The sequence below is a fragment of the Onychostoma macrolepis genome, chromosome 03 (genome assembly GCF_012432095.1).
Source record: "Onychostoma macrolepis isolate SWU-2019 chromosome 03, ASM1243209v1, whole genome shotgun sequence".
Lineage (NCBI taxonomy): Eukaryota > Metazoa > Chordata > Actinopteri > Cypriniformes > Cyprinidae > Onychostoma > Onychostoma macrolepis.
Genome location: NC_081157.1, coordinates 37,248,086 through 37,268,270, shown reverse-complemented (window position 1 = coordinate 37,268,270; position 20,185 = coordinate 37,248,086). Strand labels below are relative to the sequence as shown.

At 36.1% G+C, this 20,185-nt stretch overlaps 2 protein-coding genes across 3 annotated transcripts; both read right to left on the bottom strand.

Moving 5' to 3' along the window:
• Window positions 1–184: 184 nt before the first annotated feature.
• Window positions 185–9,532, bottom strand: zgc:195001 (uncharacterized protein LOC567531 homolog). The gene is made up of 5 exons (XM_058771222.1): window positions 9,433–9,532; window positions 3,564–3,599; window positions 2,214–2,276; window positions 1,969–2,108; window positions 185–922 (listed from the first exon to the last, which is right to left on the bottom strand). The coding sequence occupies exons 1-5, from the start codon at window positions 9,485–9,487 to the stop codon at window positions 512–514; spliced, it is 705 nt and encodes a 234-aa protein (XP_058627205.1). The 5' UTR covers window positions 9,488–9,532; the 3' UTR covers window positions 185–511.
• A 4,859-nt stretch (window positions 9,533–14,391) lies between these two features.
• emc10 (ER membrane protein complex subunit 10) lies at window positions 14,392–18,477 on the bottom strand. Of its 2 annotated transcripts, XM_058770250.1 has the most exons (8): window positions 18,324–18,477; window positions 18,091–18,157; window positions 17,898–18,010; window positions 17,656–17,769; window positions 16,899–17,083; window positions 15,983–16,076; window positions 15,307–15,409; window positions 14,392–14,696 (listed from the first exon to the last, which is right to left on the bottom strand). In XM_058770250.1, the coding sequence occupies exons 1-7, from the start codon at window positions 18,417–18,419 to the stop codon at window positions 15,323–15,325; spliced, it is 756 nt and encodes a 251-aa protein (XP_058626233.1). In that variant the 5' UTR covers window positions 18,420–18,477; the 3' UTR covers window positions 14,392–14,696; window positions 15,307–15,322. The 2 variants fall into 2 exon arrangements, with proteins under 2 accessions (XP_058626233.1, XP_058626232.1); XM_058770249.1 differs by lacking the exon at window positions 15,307–15,409.
• Window positions 18,478–20,185: the final 1,708 nt, after the last annotated feature.

The following is a 20,185-nucleotide window of genomic DNA, read 5'->3' as shown; positions in this document are numbered from 1 at the left end:
TTTCAATGGTATAACATTTTTATATTAAACAAAAAAGCAAAAAGTATTTTCGAATGTCTGTCAGTAGAGAAGATCTTTGTGGCCTTTACTTGGTTTTAAAGACATATCAGCAAAAAAAACAACACACCACTCATATATCACACATTATTATTATTATTTTGAACTAGTTTATTATTTCCTACAGTATCTGCGTTTGCCATCACATGGAATATAAAATGAATACAGTGACTATTCAAAATAATTAGTATAAAGATTAATGCTACACCAATTCGGTTGCTGGTTAAAATACTAAAACACTACATTTTGAATCAACCTAGTGGTTACTAACAGGCAGATTCAGGTTTAGAATGCAAGTCTCCATTTACAGTTTCAGTAGTATTATTTATGTTGTTACATAACTTTCTTTTGTATCTTACTCCCTACCAATGACTCTTTCTCAAACTTTCCTCTCCTCTTTCTTACATCACCCTTACCCTGTTTCTTTCCAACCCCTCCTTCATGTGTTCACCCCCTACTGATCTTTCTTTCGGATCCAGCAGTAGGAGTTCCTGCCCACCCAGAAACCAGGGAAGAGCTTCTCCTTGAAACCGGTTGCAAACCGATGAATCAGTCTAACCTCCTTGGAGCCGTTCTCTCCATCTTCGACTAGGAAAAACTTGATGATGCTAGCTGGCTGGTCAGCGTAGATGCCGATGGTGGGACAGAGGGGAGCCTGGAATTCGATATTCTCTCCGTTGTGCCAGACATGGTAGCAGGATCCGGCCCAGCCCACACCCCACGACAGGTCATTCTCTCCCAGCCCACACGGGCCATCCTTAGCTTTCCGCCCTGCGCTTTCACAAGCTGCCCCAGTCACCACCCAGCCCTCGCAGTCCACCTCCCAGTACCCACGACTGCCCAGAAGACCCTCCTTACACAGCACCTTCAGGAAGATATTGTTATATCAGAAAGTTATCCTTGCAGCAGTCGCATGGTTACTACATGTTGACCATAACAGTCTTTTGCATTACATTCTGTCGTTTACTCACCCTCATGTCATTTCAAACTTATATAGCTGTCCTTTTGAGTTGAATTTGTGAGTGAATGAATCTTACCATGGCTGGTTTTGTGAACCATATCAACAGATTCATAGAAATATTCGACTAATGATTTTTTTCAGCAATACAATCACATACATAGAACTATGAAACCCCATTTCCTCCACATACAAATATCATGCTGAAAAATATGAGAAGCATAACTGACAAAAATGTGAGGTGTGTATGACATAAAAAGCTGAAATTATGACACAGACATAAAAACTATGACAAAAAGTAAAAATGATCATTTAAAAAACATGACAAAAAGTTGAAATTGTGTGAGGCTAAGTTATAATTAGATGTTGAAACAATGAAATACTAAGTAATAATCATGAGATCCAAATTGACATTACATTTTTTTGTCATGATTATGATTTTTAGTCTTATTATTCTAATTTAGAATGCCATAACTGATTTGTTTGTCTCAATTATAATCTAGCATTTCATAATTTCAATTCATGTCATAATTATGGCTTTCATGCTTTTTTAATTAGTGTGCTTATGTGTGAATAAATGCCTAAAAATCTAATCTTTCCATCATATAAAACAATCCCGTCTCGTGAGAAGACTCGGATTCACTCATATAGATTATTTTTATGATGTCTTTATGCAGTTTGTGAAGCTTGTTAATGTTAATTACTATAAAACTGATGTAAAAACTTGAATATGAGGATTTAAAAAAATAAAATAAAAAATTTTGTTCTGAAGACTAAAAATCTTTGGAAAGACATGAGGATGAGTAAATGATGGCATTTTTGCTCAATTTTTGCATGACTAAGCCTTAAAAACGTAAATAAGAGGATAATACTAAATGAATTACATGACCTGTTAAAAAATAGATTTTTATAAATCACACGACAGAGACAGATTCAGAGACTCACTTACATACCTGTGGTGAATGTTCATATCTCTCTGGCCTGTCTAGAACAGGACACACTTCCTCTGACATACGTGACACTTTGGCTCCACCTTCTGAGAGCCACAACATTTTCTGAGCAGTTCTGTCATCCAGAGAGAGATTTATCCAGTCTGAGAGAGAAGTAACATTTCAGAGGTCAAGGGCCTATTAAATTATAATACAGAACTATATAAAAAGCATAAAAACAAAACAATTCCTGTAATGTTTGTGCGTACATTTCATCAGCTCAGCTCTAGTATTGGGTTCAGCGATGTTGGGTTCATATGGTGGGGCCTTTTCTGTGATGGAAGGAAAAAGAAAGAGCGAGAAGTCATTATATTCTATACCATGACTGCACTATTTAAATGTCAGCTGTCTAATGGAGGCCCAAGCTTCATGTGACTTCCATTGTATTACGATCCTCTCCCATTAACAGTGTTAAGAAAGCGAGGTGTAAAGACAGCAGCACTCACCTTGAAAAAGTCATGGTAATGATCACACATGCAAACCATATTGTCAGATTTACATGCTATTTTGATCTGAATATAAGTGTCTGTTCTATTATAAAACCAGTATGTTCTCCAAACCTTAAATGACTTGTTGATAATGTTTTTAGTGGGCACTGAACATGGTGATATTAAAGGTAACTACACCTCTGTGTCCGTGACCATCATGTTTCATCAACCATCAGTTTACCAAGCTTTAATGAATGATCACGTGACAAGTTTTAAAACAAATAGTTGAACTTCAGTTCACAGATAAAATATGCACAAAATCTCAAAACTGTTACCTTAATTAATATTATGGAATAAATGTAAAATGCTAAACATTACATTTATACTTGGTTTTAATTTATATAACTTTAAATACATGGTTAATGCAAGCATGAAAATACTATTGTAATGGTTGTTTTTAATAGTGTAACAAATGTAAAAAAATGTAACATTACATTTGAGAAAACAACAATAACCAATACAAATACACTTTGCAGTTTTACATTAACTATGCAATTATTGTTCTGTTTATTAAAACAGTTTATTATTCATAAAGTTAGTGCATTTAAGCATTTTTACATTAATTAAAAAATATATACGAATGCAGAAATACATTTCATATTTCATGTGCATTTAGCCTTTTTTGTATAATCTTATTTTTGGATCTTCAGTCATCAGTGTTTGGTAAACACTGCAGGTGTCATGATGGTCACAGACAAAGATGTAACTTTAATTCACCAAACTGATTGATAATAAATAATCCTCACAGATTAAATAGTTTTCAAGTCATTTCATATTTACGTGACATAAAGCGCTGATATCAAAATGGGACAGTTATGTAAACAGTCTTCCCATTAACACCATTATTTATTCAGACCAATTTGTGGATGCGGGTTGTGCATAAAAAAGAGATTTATCATATGGTGTGAACAGTGCAATAGGCCAATCATAGAGCAATGAATTTTCCCCATTCATTATCTATTACCCACGGTGTGCTCAGTGGGTTCAGGGGAGGCATATTCTGGAGGGTGGGGTTTTGGAGAGCAGCTGTAGCAAAAGGGGGCACTCTGGGTAAGACTAGTTTACAGTTACCTGCAGGATTTGCTTCTGCTCTTGATCCTTTTCTTCCTGTAGGGGTGAAAATGTACATTAATTAAAATCAGAGGTTACCAACAAACCATTGTAAGCGAAAGCACGGGCAGTTTGGAAATGATATTGATGCTGAACAAGCATTCTAGAGTCTTCTCTTTCCTTACATTGCTTTTCTGATCCTCCTTCCTTACCGCTCGTGCGCAATATATCACCCTGTGGTATGCCATTCATCTACCCCCACTGTTGTTAGCACTGAATCATATAGTTTACCCATGCCTGTCAGGGTTTAGGTTACATTTAAGAAGCATGCTAGGCCTAAACTTACATTCACCATGGACACACATCATAGGCTCTGACAGCAGTTTCCAAGAATACATTTTTGTTTCTGCCGCACTTCATTTCCACAGTGTTAGTGGTGTTGGCATGTTTATGTGCAGCACTGGGCTTGCAGGTTTAACACTTTTCTCATTACTGTTAATTTTCTCTTGCACCTTCAGAGAAAGCCATCTGCAGTCCTCTGGCTCACGTATTACAGCTTTTTTTTTTTGCCTTCTTTTGTTAATGTGGACAGTAATATTAGCTGCTCCCTTGGGTTATCATAATTATCAGTGGCATTTAGTGCATTGGTGCAAATTTTTTGTCCGTTTAAGTGTGAATTGCAGTAGCAGATTAGTGGCAAAGAGGGAAAAGGTCACTGTAACAATGAAACATAACTATCCACATAATATCTTGCAAACAGAGTGTGGCTAAAAATCAGGGCTGATAGGAAAGGTTGCTGGTTTGAGTCCTGCAAGAAGCATTCCTCAATAAAGACAATGTTTTGTATTGTTTTTCAGTTAAATATCTAGAAATTTAAAAAAAAGATAATTTACTAGACAAGTAACACTGCATAATATGTTTCCAGAGAACATCATTAAATGTATTTTTACTACAAAAATAGATTTTATGTTGAAATATTTGGGTAAAATAAAAGCCTATTTTGTTTAAATGCAGTGACACACTTTTTTAAGTTTAAAAATGTTGAAAATAAATTTTAGAAAGTCTATACACTTGTATTTTTGCCTTAAATCTTGATATCTTATTTTCACAAAAAAAAATCTTATTTTAAAGTATACTTTTAAGGCATGTTTTAGCTATTTTATTTTCAATATTTTATTTCAGTATTTTTTTTTTTTGTTTGTTTGTTTAATGTTTTAGATATTTTAAGTAAAAAAAAAAAAAAGTCTAATTAAAAGTCCTTTTTTTCAGTGTAAGGTTCTTTTGTCAGCTGATTGAAAAAAAATAAAAAGTCTGAAATTTACTCCATGAAGAATTTTGTCTCACATTTCAGTGATATACCATCAGCAAAAAAAAGTCATGCTGTCAGTAATTCCTCAGTCACATTTAAGCAAGCCTGCGATGATGGTAAAAGCGGTTTGTACTTGAAACTCTCTTTTGATTGGCTGCACGGTTCGGGCGGTGGGAGGGGAAAGGGGTGACTGACATCACTATAATGGGTCACCTCAAAGTGATCGGGTCAGCTGTGTTTCTGCACATATAGGACGGGGACTTCTGTACACCTGTTCAAGTCCCCCAGTGCTGTTTGTGATCTTGCTGACAATCACTGAGAACAGATTGTTTAGAGGTCACCATCATCATCATCATCCCTATAATCTTTTATTTAATGTGTTATACACTGTCACAAACTGTCACTGCAGCGAAACCCTTTCAAAAGGTACTAATATGTATGCTTTGGGTACTAATATGTACTTTTGAACCACTAATATGTACCATTTAGGGTAAAATAAGGTATAACGATGTAACTTCTAGCCTTTGTACCTCAGGATACCAACTCAGTGACAATGAGAGACACACATGCTCTCCGCACCTTATAACAAGGAAGCCCTTATAGGCCATCAAGAAATTATGAGATAAGCTCATCCAAATGGAAGATAATGAAAAAAAAAGTAAATGTCGCAGTCATTAATCTTTCTGCAGTGAAACTAGATATAATCCTGGTGCACATATAAACTCCATCAGTTGCTTGGGACTTCAAGAGGGAGTTATAGAGGAATGGATGGTACAGAGCAAAGGGAACAGAGGTGGTAAAGGGATCAGGGCTAGAGATTAGCAACTGCTGCTGACAGGTCACTCCATCAGTCACAGCCTGTTTCACCTTCTCTTCGGGACCTCTCCCTTATAGGGGCTGGTATGGAGGGAGTCAGGAAGAACAGGAGGGAGGGGTCGAACATAACAGCCATGGTCATGAAGCAGAACTCCAAAATAAAACAAATCAGAAAGCTCTAAAAATGTTGGATGTGGAGTCTGTTTTCACGCAATCTGAAGCCATGCTGACAGCCCTTCAAGTCAAGGTTTTGTCCCTGGTGTGAGATTCAACCCTGGGTGTCTTGGGAGTGGTGACTTGGTGGAGAATGAGCATGAACGGAAGCATGCTGTAAACAAGAGGTACATGGCGGGGGTCCGGGTGAAAGCCTTGTTTCAAAATCTCCAATGTCCAATAAAGGATCATTCACAAAGCCTCGTTCACTCACATCTTTCACCAGACAAATTGTGAAAGACTGATGGCAGATTCAGAAGACATGAGAAGGTGATGAGTACTGAAAATAATAATAACAATTTATTTATTGGCATATTTGTCTTGTTTTCCATAAAAACAAACAAACAAACAAATACATTCTGAACACACTGTAAAAATAAGCAAAAAAAAAAAAAAAAGAAAGAAAGAAAGAAAAGAAAATAACTACTGGTAAATTTTTGCCAGGACATTATTTGTCAAATGTATGGACATTTTCTTTAAAACCTAAAACACAACACAATGCAAGGCATAATAAAAAAAAGGGGAAAAAGCTATGAAAAATAAATATGTAAATTTTTTTACACATTTAAAACAAGATAAATTCATTTTTTATATTTAAATATATTACATTTATTAAATGACTGTGTAAAATATTAGTGATGTTTATGCTTAAAAAGAATTTATTTAGTATAAAAATAAGTACTTTTCATTTTTATGTATATAATTCTCTAAAGATTTATATTCTCTAAAAAAGTTGTATTTTCTTGCAAAACAAATATGCTTCTTAAGTAAATTAATTTTAAGAATATATTTTTAATGGAAAATAAGACAAATAATACAGAATTTAAAAAAAAATGTGTTTGTGATAATGGGCTGAAGTGAATCAAGTGATTGAAAAGGTTAGATCATTCACCCAATTGGAAACCGAGAGCATGGCATTGTGGGAAATCCATGTTGTATTTTGTTTCTACATTATAATTTATAACCTAAATATTAACCCCCGGTTTCACAGACAAGGCTTAAACCTAGTCCCAGACTAAAATGTAAGTCTGAGCTGTTTCAACTGAAAGAAACTTGCACTGACTGATCTTTAAATGTATCAGTACCTTTGTTTTGTCTCAAGATGCACACCAGTAATGTTTTTTTTTTTCTAAGGCACGTTTATAAAATGACTTCAATGTCCTAATTGAACTATGGCCTAATCCTGGTTTAGTCTAAGCCCTGTCTGTGAAACCAGGCATAAATGTTGTCAACTGAACCACATTGTCAGCATTTATCAAATCTTTTCAATAAAAGTGGCATCATATCAACTGGAACAACTGTCTGCTGTTGAGTAAATTTCACCTCCTTTTAGCATCAGCAGTTATGTTGATGACCTCAGGGTCATTGCTGGGCTTTGGTGTCTTTCGCTCGTGATGACAGTGCAGAAAGCAAGCTGTTTGTGTTGGACACGTCCGTAGCGTGCCTTGGCTACGCCTGCCAAGCTATGGGCACGCTGGTATAGTTCATATTTGGTGGCTGGATCAAGGAGACACTATGCATGATGATTTGAGAGGGAAGGCGATGGATATGATCTTGTGGCCCCCCAAGTGTTGAAAACCGCATGCTGAGTGTCGGCCCTCTGTTGATTGCTTACTTGAAACAGGCCCGATGGAAAATAACATGAACAGACAGATGCACAAATAGAGGGATTCATGTCTGTAAAGGGAGATTTCAGAGGTGTGACCCACCACAGTCCTGGGAAAGACACTCAACCCTCTCGGATAAGAGACGATCTCAGATATTGGTTAGATCGGATCTCTCTTAACAGTGATTGAGTTGGTTTCCATGCTGACTTAGATTGCTGAGAATTACGCACTCACGGTGCACCAAGCTAATCTTGCCAGATATTGCCATGCCCAGTGTCAGACCCAACTTGGCTAAATCTCAAAAGGCATAAATAAAACAAGGACAGTAGAGCTGTGGAGATGAGTTACAGTGGAGGGTTTTACACGTCATTACCCCTGTGATCAAGAAGGCGGCATGTCATCATTGATAAGTTAATATTAATTTTTGACAACATGCTTGCCTTAAAATATATGCAGGCTCGAGGGAGTGTACAAGGTCTTGTATGGCCATCCCTCCTCTTATGATAATTTGTTGTCAATAGATTGAGTAGAGCAGCTGCTAAACTCTTTGTCACTGTAAAGACTATTATTATTTTCGTGTGAGATGTTAAGCTGTGCATAAGAGCGTGGAGAGTAACAGAATGACAATAATGTTCAAGGTGCCCTCTTCTCATGCTGTTGCCCATTAGTCTTTCCTGTGTACCTTTGATCTGTGCTGTCTCAGAGTATACACAAACTGTCAGAATAACCCTCCATCAAGTCAGTATTGTGGTGACACTTATAGTTTGTGTACTGTCACCAGCACTGTAAATACTGCAGGTCTTAAGCACGTAGACTGGGTTTAAAGTGTCTATTATTTATTACATTTAGACACACACATATACACGTTCATGTTTCTATCTAAATAGGGACATTCCATAGACTTCTGTTGTTTTCATATGCAGTTAGAAACAGTAACCTAATCCTGACAGAACTCGGACAGAAAACAGAAAAGAACAATATGTATAAAAATTGTATTTACTTCATTTTTACATTGTTATTTTATTTTATTTTGAGTACATCCCCAATAGGTTTTGTGAGGTTTTGTCAGATTTCGTACACATTACTGGGTACATAATTGCCTCCAAAGTATGTCTAACTAGGTGTACACACACACACACACACACACACACACACACACACAATATTTTCTTTTGTTTTTCAATTTCAGTCTGTTTCAGTACCACGTGCAGCATGCATTCTTATCTACTATTGCTGCTGTGTTTTTTATTTTGTGATATTCCAAGATGACAATGAGAAAAACTATTTGAAATAAAATAAAATATATAAATATTAATATTTAAACATATAATTATACATACAAAAAATAATTAAAATTCAATTAAATAAAAAGTTTATATAATTATAATAATAGTAATAATAATAAAAATATTTTTTAATAAATTAAATAAAAGATATTTATAAAAATAAAATAAATTGAAATTGTACAATTATGTCCATTTTACCTTGTCATTTATATGACTTTTTTAAATAAATTTTTTAATCTATAAATATAATAATACCATAACCAGACTTTGTTCTCTAGGGCTTTTCCTCAGACAACTTAATTTTTTTCTTCACTTACACAGATTTGCTATTTTTCTATGTATTATGTTTTATTTTGCATTCCCTTTTTTTTATGTACTATTTTATTTTTATTTTATTATTCTTACAATGCCAGTTTTCTGTCAATTTTATTGCCTTCCTTGTATATCAAAAGTTAGTGTACAAGAACTGTTTTAAAAGATGCTGAAATTTTACTTATTTATCTGCTAGTGCCATATTATTAAAAATATAAAGCAATGTCAAATGATGCATTGGTAGCAAGTTACATATCTTAGCAACAATGAATGCATCCTGGCACACAGGTGAGCCTGTTCTGCTGATAATGAACTGATATAGGTGAGGCAATGAGAGCAGCCCTTACCTGCTTTCTTTACTTCAGGCATGATTCCGTTGGTGCTTGGGGTACTACTGGGCATTGCAGGGCTGGATGAGCGTCTTTCGACTCAGAGTCTCTCTGTCTCTGGGTTCCCTTCTTATTCACTGGTGAAAAAGGGGGAGGAAAAGACACTGCTGGGGGGGAAGGAGGGAGGGGGGGGAGGGGGTATGTAGGTGGTCGAGGTGCCGATCATGAGGTCCATCCTGTTACCTAAAGCACTCACATGTTACCATCAAATGAATGAAAAGGATATACAGTATGACCGCACACATGCAGTTATGATTAAGAATCTAGATATGCAATGCCATGATGAACTGATACTAGGTGCAGAGTGCAAAATAACAGGGAATTTTAGCTTATTTCACTGAAAAGTGTTTAGTACAAAACATTTAGAAAATGTTTGTTTATACCAGACGACAGAATGGGTTCTTTGGCCTCAGAGTTCAGCAGGGGGTCTGACACTGCACTCACATTACTGTCACATCTGAAGGACATCGTTACACGCAACCCAATGCATTTTTTGTTTACGTTGTGGGAAATGTTATGTATCCACAGCAACGTTGCTAATACTGAGGTATCAGACCATTATGACTTTGCAAATGAATCAGAACGGAGCCTGTGATTTAGACTAGTCTTACCTCATAAAAAACACCTTGATTGAATGATTTACAGAAACTGCGAGTATAGTTGCAGCAAACCTCAATCAACACTTAATCAAACGGACGGATCAGAAAAACAGCAAAGCTGTGCTAATCTGAGGTGTATCCGCAGAACTGTATTACAGGACATTATCACTCAGTAATGAGAGGCGTTTCTTCAAGCGCTGAGTCTTAAATCACACGATGATTCTTTAATGCTTGAAAGCAGACTGTCGATTATGTAAGTATCTGGCCTGTCTTCAATCCTGATAAACGAGACAGGTGTATTACTCGTCCCTCAGACGCTCATTCTTTTCTCACTCTTCCTCTTAGCACCTCTGTTCTCTCTTTATCGTTGTAATGAGAAACAGCTTCCCTTCCACGGAGCGCTCTGTTTCATTAGCTCCTCACGCTTTTAAGATTTGTAAATTAGGCGGTGGAATTTTAATAGGTGGCAACTGTACGCTATGTTTAGCTAAAATACAGAGCATTGTGTGGGTATGTGAATGTATAGGACATTTTAAGAGACACCCTAACCATGCCTCCCTCCGAAATAGCATCGGCGGAATGACAATGATTGGTAGGCTAACCTGCTCATAGTTTGACACTGTTTGTATGCTAGTCTGTTCTGCATAAATCAAGTCAGACTATATATAATCTGCATTGCTAATTTCAGTTGTTTGATGCTAGTTACCTGTGATTTATGCATAACAGACTAAAACATTACAGGGCCTATGTGCAGTGCTAATAGTAATCATCACATAACAATAATAATCAATTATAACAATAATAATAATAATCACAAATGTTAAATGTAATACACACACACACACACACATATATATATATATATAGAGAGAGAGAGAGAGAGAGACAGACAGACAGACAGACAGATAGATAGTATAATATCTATCTATCTATCTATCTATTAAATATAATATAATACTTAATTATTAAATATAAGTAATAATACATAATAAATATTATTGTGTATAATTGTGTATCATTAATATATTAATATGAATACATTCTATCATATTTTATATTACACTTTTGATATTATTAATAATAATATCACAAATGTAATATTGCATCTGAAGATGTATAATGTTTGTGTGTGTGTGTGTGTGTGTATTATCACATATATTAAATTATTAAATTAATATGAATATGAATATATACTTACTATGTATGTTATTATGTATATTATATCACATTTAGTATTACATCTGTAATTATTATAATTATTATTATTATAATTAATAAGTTTATATAGTATATTAAATTATATGAATATATATAGGCAAGCGTCTAATAATTGCTTAATATATTATTATATTATTTGTGTGTGTGTGTGTGTGTGTGTGTGTATATATATATATATATATATATATATATATATATATATATATATAAAATCACTGACCAATTGACCAATGTCAATGTCAACTATAAAACACAAGCTCGGAATACTTTAAAATCCCACTGGCTTCCCTGGCAGTGTGCTCCGAGTAACAGATAGTAATTGACACAACTGGTCACATAGTGAGAGGATGAGATATTTATGACTGTCCACTGACAGAGGTCTCTCCAAAACAGAGGTTTCTGTTTCCTTTTCCTGCAATATGTATTGCTGTAGTCTCAAATGTCATGCAGTTATTCTTGTGGACACAAATGAAGTGGATTGGGTTTGAGAATCAGATGTTAGCAAAGGCTGAGCAAGTGACACATCATGTATCTCCTGAAAAACAACAAAATTTCTTATTCTTTTTCAAAATATCTTATTTCTTATCAAAATTGTCTTATTTTGCAGATGTTTGGTTTCCTAAACACAATACTAATTAAGTAAAACTAGCATGTCATATCGTGTCTGTTTCTCTTATTTGGGCTTTTTGTGTGCGTTTGAAAAAATACAGTGGCAGGCGAAGAGCAACAGTGAGCGAGAAAGAAATGCACTTACTGTGGCACACACACCTCTGTTCTGTCTCAGTTTCAACCATGTGCTTCTTGGTATCCACACATTCATCAGAGCTGCTGCGATGATAGTTCTACTCTGAATTGGATCTCTATGTAAAGAAAATCACGGGTTACCTAACACCAAAAATGTACAGAGGGATAAACGTTTGAGATTTGTAAAGTCAGATGTACACTTTTTTACTTCATATTAGCTTAACACAGCTAAAGCGGTAGAAACAAATCATCTCCGGCTGCGTTGTCCTTTGACCTGATACATTTTAGCCCACCAGAGCTGTTTACAGAGGCCTTTAAGCACAAAGGTGCCAGACCTTTACATACCAGCAGATCCTTTTACTTCCAAATTACTTTGAAATTCATTCAAGCTCTCTCCTCCTTGCTTTAGATTTGAACTGTGACATTGTCTTTGGCCTGAAACAGTGATTGATTGAGGTCATTGACTTGTAGATGAAAATCTTTCAGAGAACACGGGTGGGTGGTGTGCTTGAGGGTTTAGGGGAACACAACAGAGTGTTGTCGGTGCTGAGCCTCGTAAGATCCAGATTTACCACACACTGCCAGTTACACATGAACAGACCCAAGACAAACAGACCCACGAGCTGAGAATGACTGGCAGCTGACAAAGATAGCCACATGTCTGCGGGAGCCGGTCTAGAACATTCTCTCCCCAAGTTCGCTTCTGTTTACAGCACACACATTAATAGCCGTATGATTAGCAACATCTTATGAAGCAGAATGGATAAAATCTCGAAAAGCCATGTCTGTCGAAGGTCAAGCTTCCATGATTAATCTCAACCAACTGTGGCCATGAGCTGCCTTTTTTTTCTGAATCTCAATAAAAAAAAAAAATAAAATAAAAACTGTGAATATGTTGTATAAAGCTTCAGAGGTACTAAATTATGGTTGAAAGTCAAACTAATTTGAACTGAAACAAGGTTGTTGTTTTTTTGTTTTTTTTTATAGCTTTGCCGGTAACCTACCTTCCAATTTAAGCTCTTATCCTACTTATATATGTAATTTACTCCTGTGATGGCAAAGCTGAATTTTCAGCAGCCATTACTTCACTCTTCAGTCAGTGCCACATGATCCTTCAGAAATCATACTAATATGCTGATGATTTGCTGCTTAAATAACCTTTCTTAATATTTTCGATGTTGAAAACAGTTGTGCTGCTCAATATGTTTGTGGAAATAGTGATGCATTGTTTCCAAGATTCTTTGATAAAAAAAACAAAGTTCAAATAACCAGCATTTATGAAATAGAAAATTAAATTTTGTAACAAAATAAACTGTCACTTTTGATCAATGCAATGCATCCTGGCTGAATAAAAGTAGCCTATTAATAATAATTTAAAAAAAACAAAAAAACCCTTACTGACCATAAACTTTTTGATTATAGGCCTAATTTGTAACTTCGTTTTCAAACAGTTTATTTTCTTTAAAAAAATGTCAAGCTCAATACATCAGTCTCAGGCAATCAGGAGGATTTAAAGAGTGGATGCAGATGCGGTAATTTGTAAATTTTATGGGTCTGGCTTCTGGTGTCATTTGCTTTTTAGCTGCTTGATTTTGCAAACTGGTGTGTCTTACAATATTATTTTAATGTATTATCTTAATTATGAACACACTGTTTTGTAGTGCACATAGTTCAACCGTTTACTTCAAGTTGTTATTCTTCTCGTTATTTCCCTACGGCAGCTAATGAAGCGGAAGTCGCGCACATGCACAGAAAATGGCTTGCTTCCGCATTGAAAAATAAGGTGGATATGGTATTGTTTTTACAATTAGATCACATTGTATTTCATATTAAAACATACAATGTTTAAGTAATTTGACTATAACAATGTGCATTTTAATGTTTTATCTTATTTAATACCAAGCACCTTTGACTTACATTGTAAGTATATTACTGTAAGGTGGAATATTTGTTTTTTTACACCTTAATCTATTGCATTATACTGAAATCAAAATATTTCTTTAAATTCAAAAGAGGGCTTTGTTAACTAAACTAAAGAGAGCTTAATAAGTCATTTTTGTGATTGAATTTTCCCTGCAGGAATATTTTAATTTAGTATTGAGCTTATACCATAACCATGATGAAGAGATATTTGGTTTACAGTAGATGACTAGTTTTTTATGGTGTGGTATTACCAGCATCAACATGATTCAAAACAAACTAGCTCAAATGGCACTGAGCCAGGAAACAAGTCTAAGAGCTGCATATAAGAGGATGAACTTTTAAAGCTCTCCATCCAGCTTGATTTCCCGTTTCAAAATGCCTGTATTATTATTTATGAATGGCATGACTTGTAGTAAATAACCAAGCTGACAACTTTAACGGTCATCAAATTATTTTATTAAATCAGTAGTATAAACGCAATCCAACAATGCAGTTATAAGTTAAGTTTTTCAATCATCATCTCTCTAGAACTATCCTTCGTTTGTAAATGTATGCGTCATTATGCATGTTAATGAACTCAAAATCTGGTTTAAATTATTATGTACAACACAGGAGTCTTTGTTGCCATGGGAATTATCGTCCTCCACCATTGGCTGCCCCACCTCCGGCTCCGCCTCCAGACTGATCCTGAGCTCCAGACATCATTAGGAACAGAACGAGAGGGACAATATACATCCACTGTTGATGAAAGAGAAAAGAAAAACACAACAGAAAGTTTGAACACATTTGTACACAGTTTAAAATGCAACACATGACGGTTCCTCTCCAGAGTCAATGATTAGGTGCAGGACAATTACAAGCCATTGAATTAATTGGTTTCCCCAAGCAAATAATTTTCAGTTTCATCCTTCCTTGCTCTCTCATTGTCCAACCTCCACCACTTACTGCTTCTTACAAATGACTTTCCACTGGTAGGGAGAAATCAGGAGAAATGAGACTGAAAAAAAAAAAAAAACAACAGGAAAGAGTGAAGCAAGCAACGTGGGTCATGAACATCTCTTAGCTTGAGACTACGATCACCTGCTAAAATTACCGGCCTAGCTGATTGTGAGGCCCCTATTTAATCAAAACACCACTGATCTGGTCATGACCCAGCAGGAAACGTACACAGAAAGCATAAGAAAGACGCACAAAAACAACTGAACACCAAGCTGAAACAGAGGAAGGTTCAGAGGATTTGAGTTTGTATGTATGTGGGTGCGTGTGCTGGCCCATATACACACACAACATTGAGAAATGCAGCTGGAGTGACAGAGTAACCAAGTAGGCTAAAATGAGATTTCAGTACTTGAAATGAATGGAAATCAGCTCTGCTCTCTGGCGCCCCCTGGTGGGGCCTGTGCTGAACTGGTGGCCATGAGGAACACTGCACCTCCCAGAATCAAATACCACTGGAACACAGCACAGACCGGCACAAAGTCAACACAGACACAGCACAGTCACAGCATAGTGAATGCAGAACGGCCGAGCACGACACACGCTGCCGGAGAATTAAGAGATCGGTCACAAAGAGGGACATTAGTACTACTGGTAGGCATATTCAGGCCTGGGCAGAACGGACCACGGAAGCAGAGCAGCAAATGAAATAACGGTTAGCTCAAAATATAACACCCAAAAACATAAAGTAACGGTCAGCTTAGGCACTGCAGTCCACTAGTTCCAGAACACACTGTTAAACTGTTAAACAAACACAAAAGAAATAAATATGCTAAGAGACACTATTAGCAGGAATTGAGGCCATTTGGACAGGAGGTGGAATAAAAGATGAGAGGAGATTAGTGTAATACAAAATGTTCCACACTTTTACTACCTAGATAGCTGGGAAAAATTATCACATTAATAATTAGTCAAATGCAAACATAATTATTTGTGTGAACTTAACAGGAACCCAAGGTAAAAACTGGCAAAACAATAATGTGACATCAAAAATATATTTTTGACACTGAAAAAATAAAAATACTCACATATTTGGCAAAGAAGGATTTCTGCTCTTGTGGGTTTTTGCCTTTCTTTTCCATTTCTTGTTCCATTCTCTCAATGTAGGGTGCTGTTTCAGGTCTAAATCAGAGCCAAAGAGACAAACTCATTTCCAGATGAGCTGATAATAACATACGCAGTCAATGCAATTTGTGAGTGTAGTGTTTACCTCCTCTAGTAAGTGTTATTTTAAGGTCAACTAATATAGTACAAAATCTTCTCAATTCATTATGAAGCCTCTACAAACTTTCAGGGTTCCCCAATAAGTCTTATAATTAATTACAGTTAGTTATAAAAAAAAAAAAAAGATATATTTTATTTTATTATATATATATATATATATATATATATATATATATATATATGACCCTGGAGCACAAAACCAGTCTTAAGTCGCTGGGGTATATTTGTAGCAATAGGCAAAAATACATTGTATGGGTCAAAATGATCGATTTTTCTTTTATGCCAAAAATCATTAGGATATTAAGTAAAGATCATGTTCCATGAAGATATTTTATAAATTTACTACTGTAAATATATCAAAACGTCGTTTTTGATTAGTAATATGCATTGCTAAAAATTCATTCAGACAACTTTAAAGGCGATTTTCTCAATATTTAGATTTTTTTGTACCCTCAGATTCCAGATTTTCAAATAGTTGTATCTCAGCCAAATATTGTCCGATCATAACAAACCATACATCAATGGAAAGCTTATTTATTCAGTTTTCAGATGCTCAATTTCGAAAAATTGACACTTATGACTGGTTTTGTGGTCCAGGGTCACATATATAAAAAAAAAAAACAATAATTTGATAATGTCTTGGACAAAGGGGGCCATGGAGTCAAAAACGTATCAAAAGTATCAGTCGGAGAAGGGGTTTGTGTGTGTGTTTGTACTCACGGAGGTGCAGTGACTGGCGCCACGACACTTATTGTTGTGTTAAAGACTTCCAGGTCAACCTCATCCTCCACCTCTATCCCACGACATGACCCAGGGACTGTTACTATGGAAATGCCAATGATAGATCCACTGACGTCAGTGTGAAGCGTGATGAAATCACTAAGGTGGGACTCCACCAGTGAGCACTTGGGAGAAAAGCAAGACAAGACTTGTTCAATTTTAGTACTTTGCATACATACTATATAAAAATATTTACATTTATACACACACACTACAGCTCTTCTCTTATGCTCACCAAGGCTGCAAAATACAGTAAAAACATTAATACTGTAAAATACCGTACTAAAATTTAAAATTATTTTCTAGTTCAACGTTTTTAAATGCCATTTATACCCGTGATGGAATTTATTCACTATTCTTCAGTGTCACTGAAGTGACCCTTCAGAAATCATACTAATATGCGGATTTGGTGCTCAAGACACTTTTTAAATCAGTGTTATCAACGCTAATATGCAATGTTAATATTTCTGCGGACACTTACAAATTTTTCATGCTGCTTTGATCAATAAATAGTTCAGAAGAACAGTATTTATTTGAAATAGACTTTTTTGTAAATGTCTTTACTGTCACTTTTGATCAATTTAATGCATTTGTACTGGTTTAAAAGTATTCATTTCTTATAAATAAAATCTTGCTGACCCAGAACTATTTGTAATTAAATATATATAATGTTGTTAATTGCAGGAGGTTGACTTACGGCTCTAACGAATGTAGTAAGGTAACCTTCAGACTGTCTCTCTGTCTGTCGATCCACCTGCAGAGAGACTCTAGGCACTCGAATCCTGTACAGACCGTCAACTGCTGCCACATCCTGAAGCACACAGACAGAGAAAAACTATATTATACCAGACAGAAGATACGCTTAACACATTTCAACATGACAGTCTTCCCTCCTTAGCCACAAATATCCTCGCTTTCCTACAAACGGCCTCTTCTCACCTTCAGGGTACTCCTTTCTTTCTCAGAGAGCTGGTTTTGGGAGAGATACACACCGTTTTCTCTTCCACCCCTGAATTGCAGGGCACCACGAAGGCGAAATCTGGGGACATCATCTGAAACAAAAGACAAACGGTGACTAAACTGCAAAGAGACACACTAATTATTAATCAATTAATGTTACCTTAATACTCACCCACTTCAAATGAGTGCTCCAGTGGCACAGAAAATCCGCTAAAATCGGTGTCCACAGCATCTCCTGACTGGCAGAAAAAAACCGTTTACATTCAGTCATTGTCATGCATTCATCTGCATACAGACAGATCAGACAGCAGCCTAGCATGCTAACAAGCTCCCTGAGCAAGACAGCACATACACGTACAATACGCATCGCGTGACTGTGAGAGTTCACAGATATATTGGACTTACCCTTCGACCATTATTGCATTCGCCAGATTGTGTCCATAACAGCGTTACACCTGACAGGACGGACAGAATAAGCGACAAGACTCTTATCGTGGCCATTTTGTCGCAAGCCTTGAAAGACTTCCCCTCTGTGAACCGGAAGTACAGCGTTTCAAAACAAAAGTCGTAGAAACATTAAAAATGCCGATCGAAGCACACTTTACATCGTTCATTCATGCTTTGTAGATTATATTAATGCGAAATGTTTAATTATTAATATGTGTTCTTGATAATTGTGCTTCTTTTTCTTTAACCATTAGAATGAACTAGAGAAGTGTTGCCAGGTCTCGCTACAAACACAAAACTGACAAAACAAGACCCAAATAAACAACTTGCCTCACCCGAAAGAATATTTATACTTTAGTACTCGATCGGAATATACAGTATATTTATAAATATTTATTCTTCAAGCAAAACGGCTTAGTTCTTTCAATTGGAAAAGTATATGTGCAGCAAATATGGCTGAAAGAAATGGTAAGAAATGTCAGTGGAAAATATAAATTGTATATTAAGAGACAAATATACAATTTTTGATGGAGTTTGGGGACCTTTCAAATTGTTTTTAAAATGTGGTGGAGTTGGAAATATGTTGATAAAAGACTAGGAAAAGGTGAGGTGATATTTTATTAAACGATTATATGTAGGTATAATCATTTAAAAAAGTTATTTATTCTTATGTCAATTAAAATGTTAAATGATGAATGAGTGTCTTAAGGGTAGGTGTTTTTGTTGTTGTTGTTTTTTAACTTGCTCTGTGTGTGTATGGTTGTTTATGGATCTAATGGTCTTGTTGATATTTTGTTGTTTGTTGATCCAATGGTCTTGTTGAACAACTTGAGTCCAACACAAATTTCCCCTTTGGGGACAACAAAATGTATTTAAATTTAATTTAAGGTAAAATACTGATAAGCTTTTTTTGTTTGTTCTTGTTCTCTCTGGAATTTTATATGTACATTTGCATACTTAAAATGCAATAAAAAGATTTAAAAAAAAAAAACGTTTTCGGTAACACTTTATTTTAAGGTGTCCTTGTTACAAATGTTACATGTACTTACTATTATAATAACAATAAATTATGCATAATTACATGCAAGTAACCCTAAGTCAAACCCTTATCCTAACCCTAACCATACATGTAGTTAATTAATATTACTCAGTACTTAAATCTATAATTACACTGTAACAAGGACACCTTAAAACAAGGGTGTCAAACTCAGTTCCTGGAGGGCCGCAGCCCTGCAGAGTTTTTTTCCAACCCTGCTCCAACACACAAACCATCTAGTTTTCAAATAAACCTGAATGACTTAATTAGCTGGATCAGGTGTGTTTAATTAGGGTTGCATCTAAACTCTGAGTTTGACACCCCTGCCTTAAAATAAAGTGTAAACCTGCTTTCTGAAAAAATAAAGTACAACATAACATACAAATGCAAGCACCTTTCTGAAGAAGCTCAAATACGCTGATGTGAAGCGGACATGGCAACACTGCACACAGAGCCGCGGTTGTTTGTGTTCTGGAGCGCTAGAGGGCGCGCCGCACACCAGAGCGCAGTTACATTTAAGAGCTGCTAAAATCTGCAGTTCTCTCGCCGGGCGCAGTGGCGTGCGCCTGTAATCCAAGCTGCTGGGAGGCTGAGGCTGGCGGACCGCTTGAGCTCAGGGGTTCTGGGCTGCAGTGGACTATGCCGATCGGGTGTCCGCACTAAGTTCGGTATCGATATGGTGCTCCTGGGGGAGCTCGGGACCACCAGGTCGTCTAAGGAGGGGTGAACCGGCCCAGGTCGGAAACGGAGCAGGTCAAAGCCCCCGTGCCGATCAGTAGTGGGA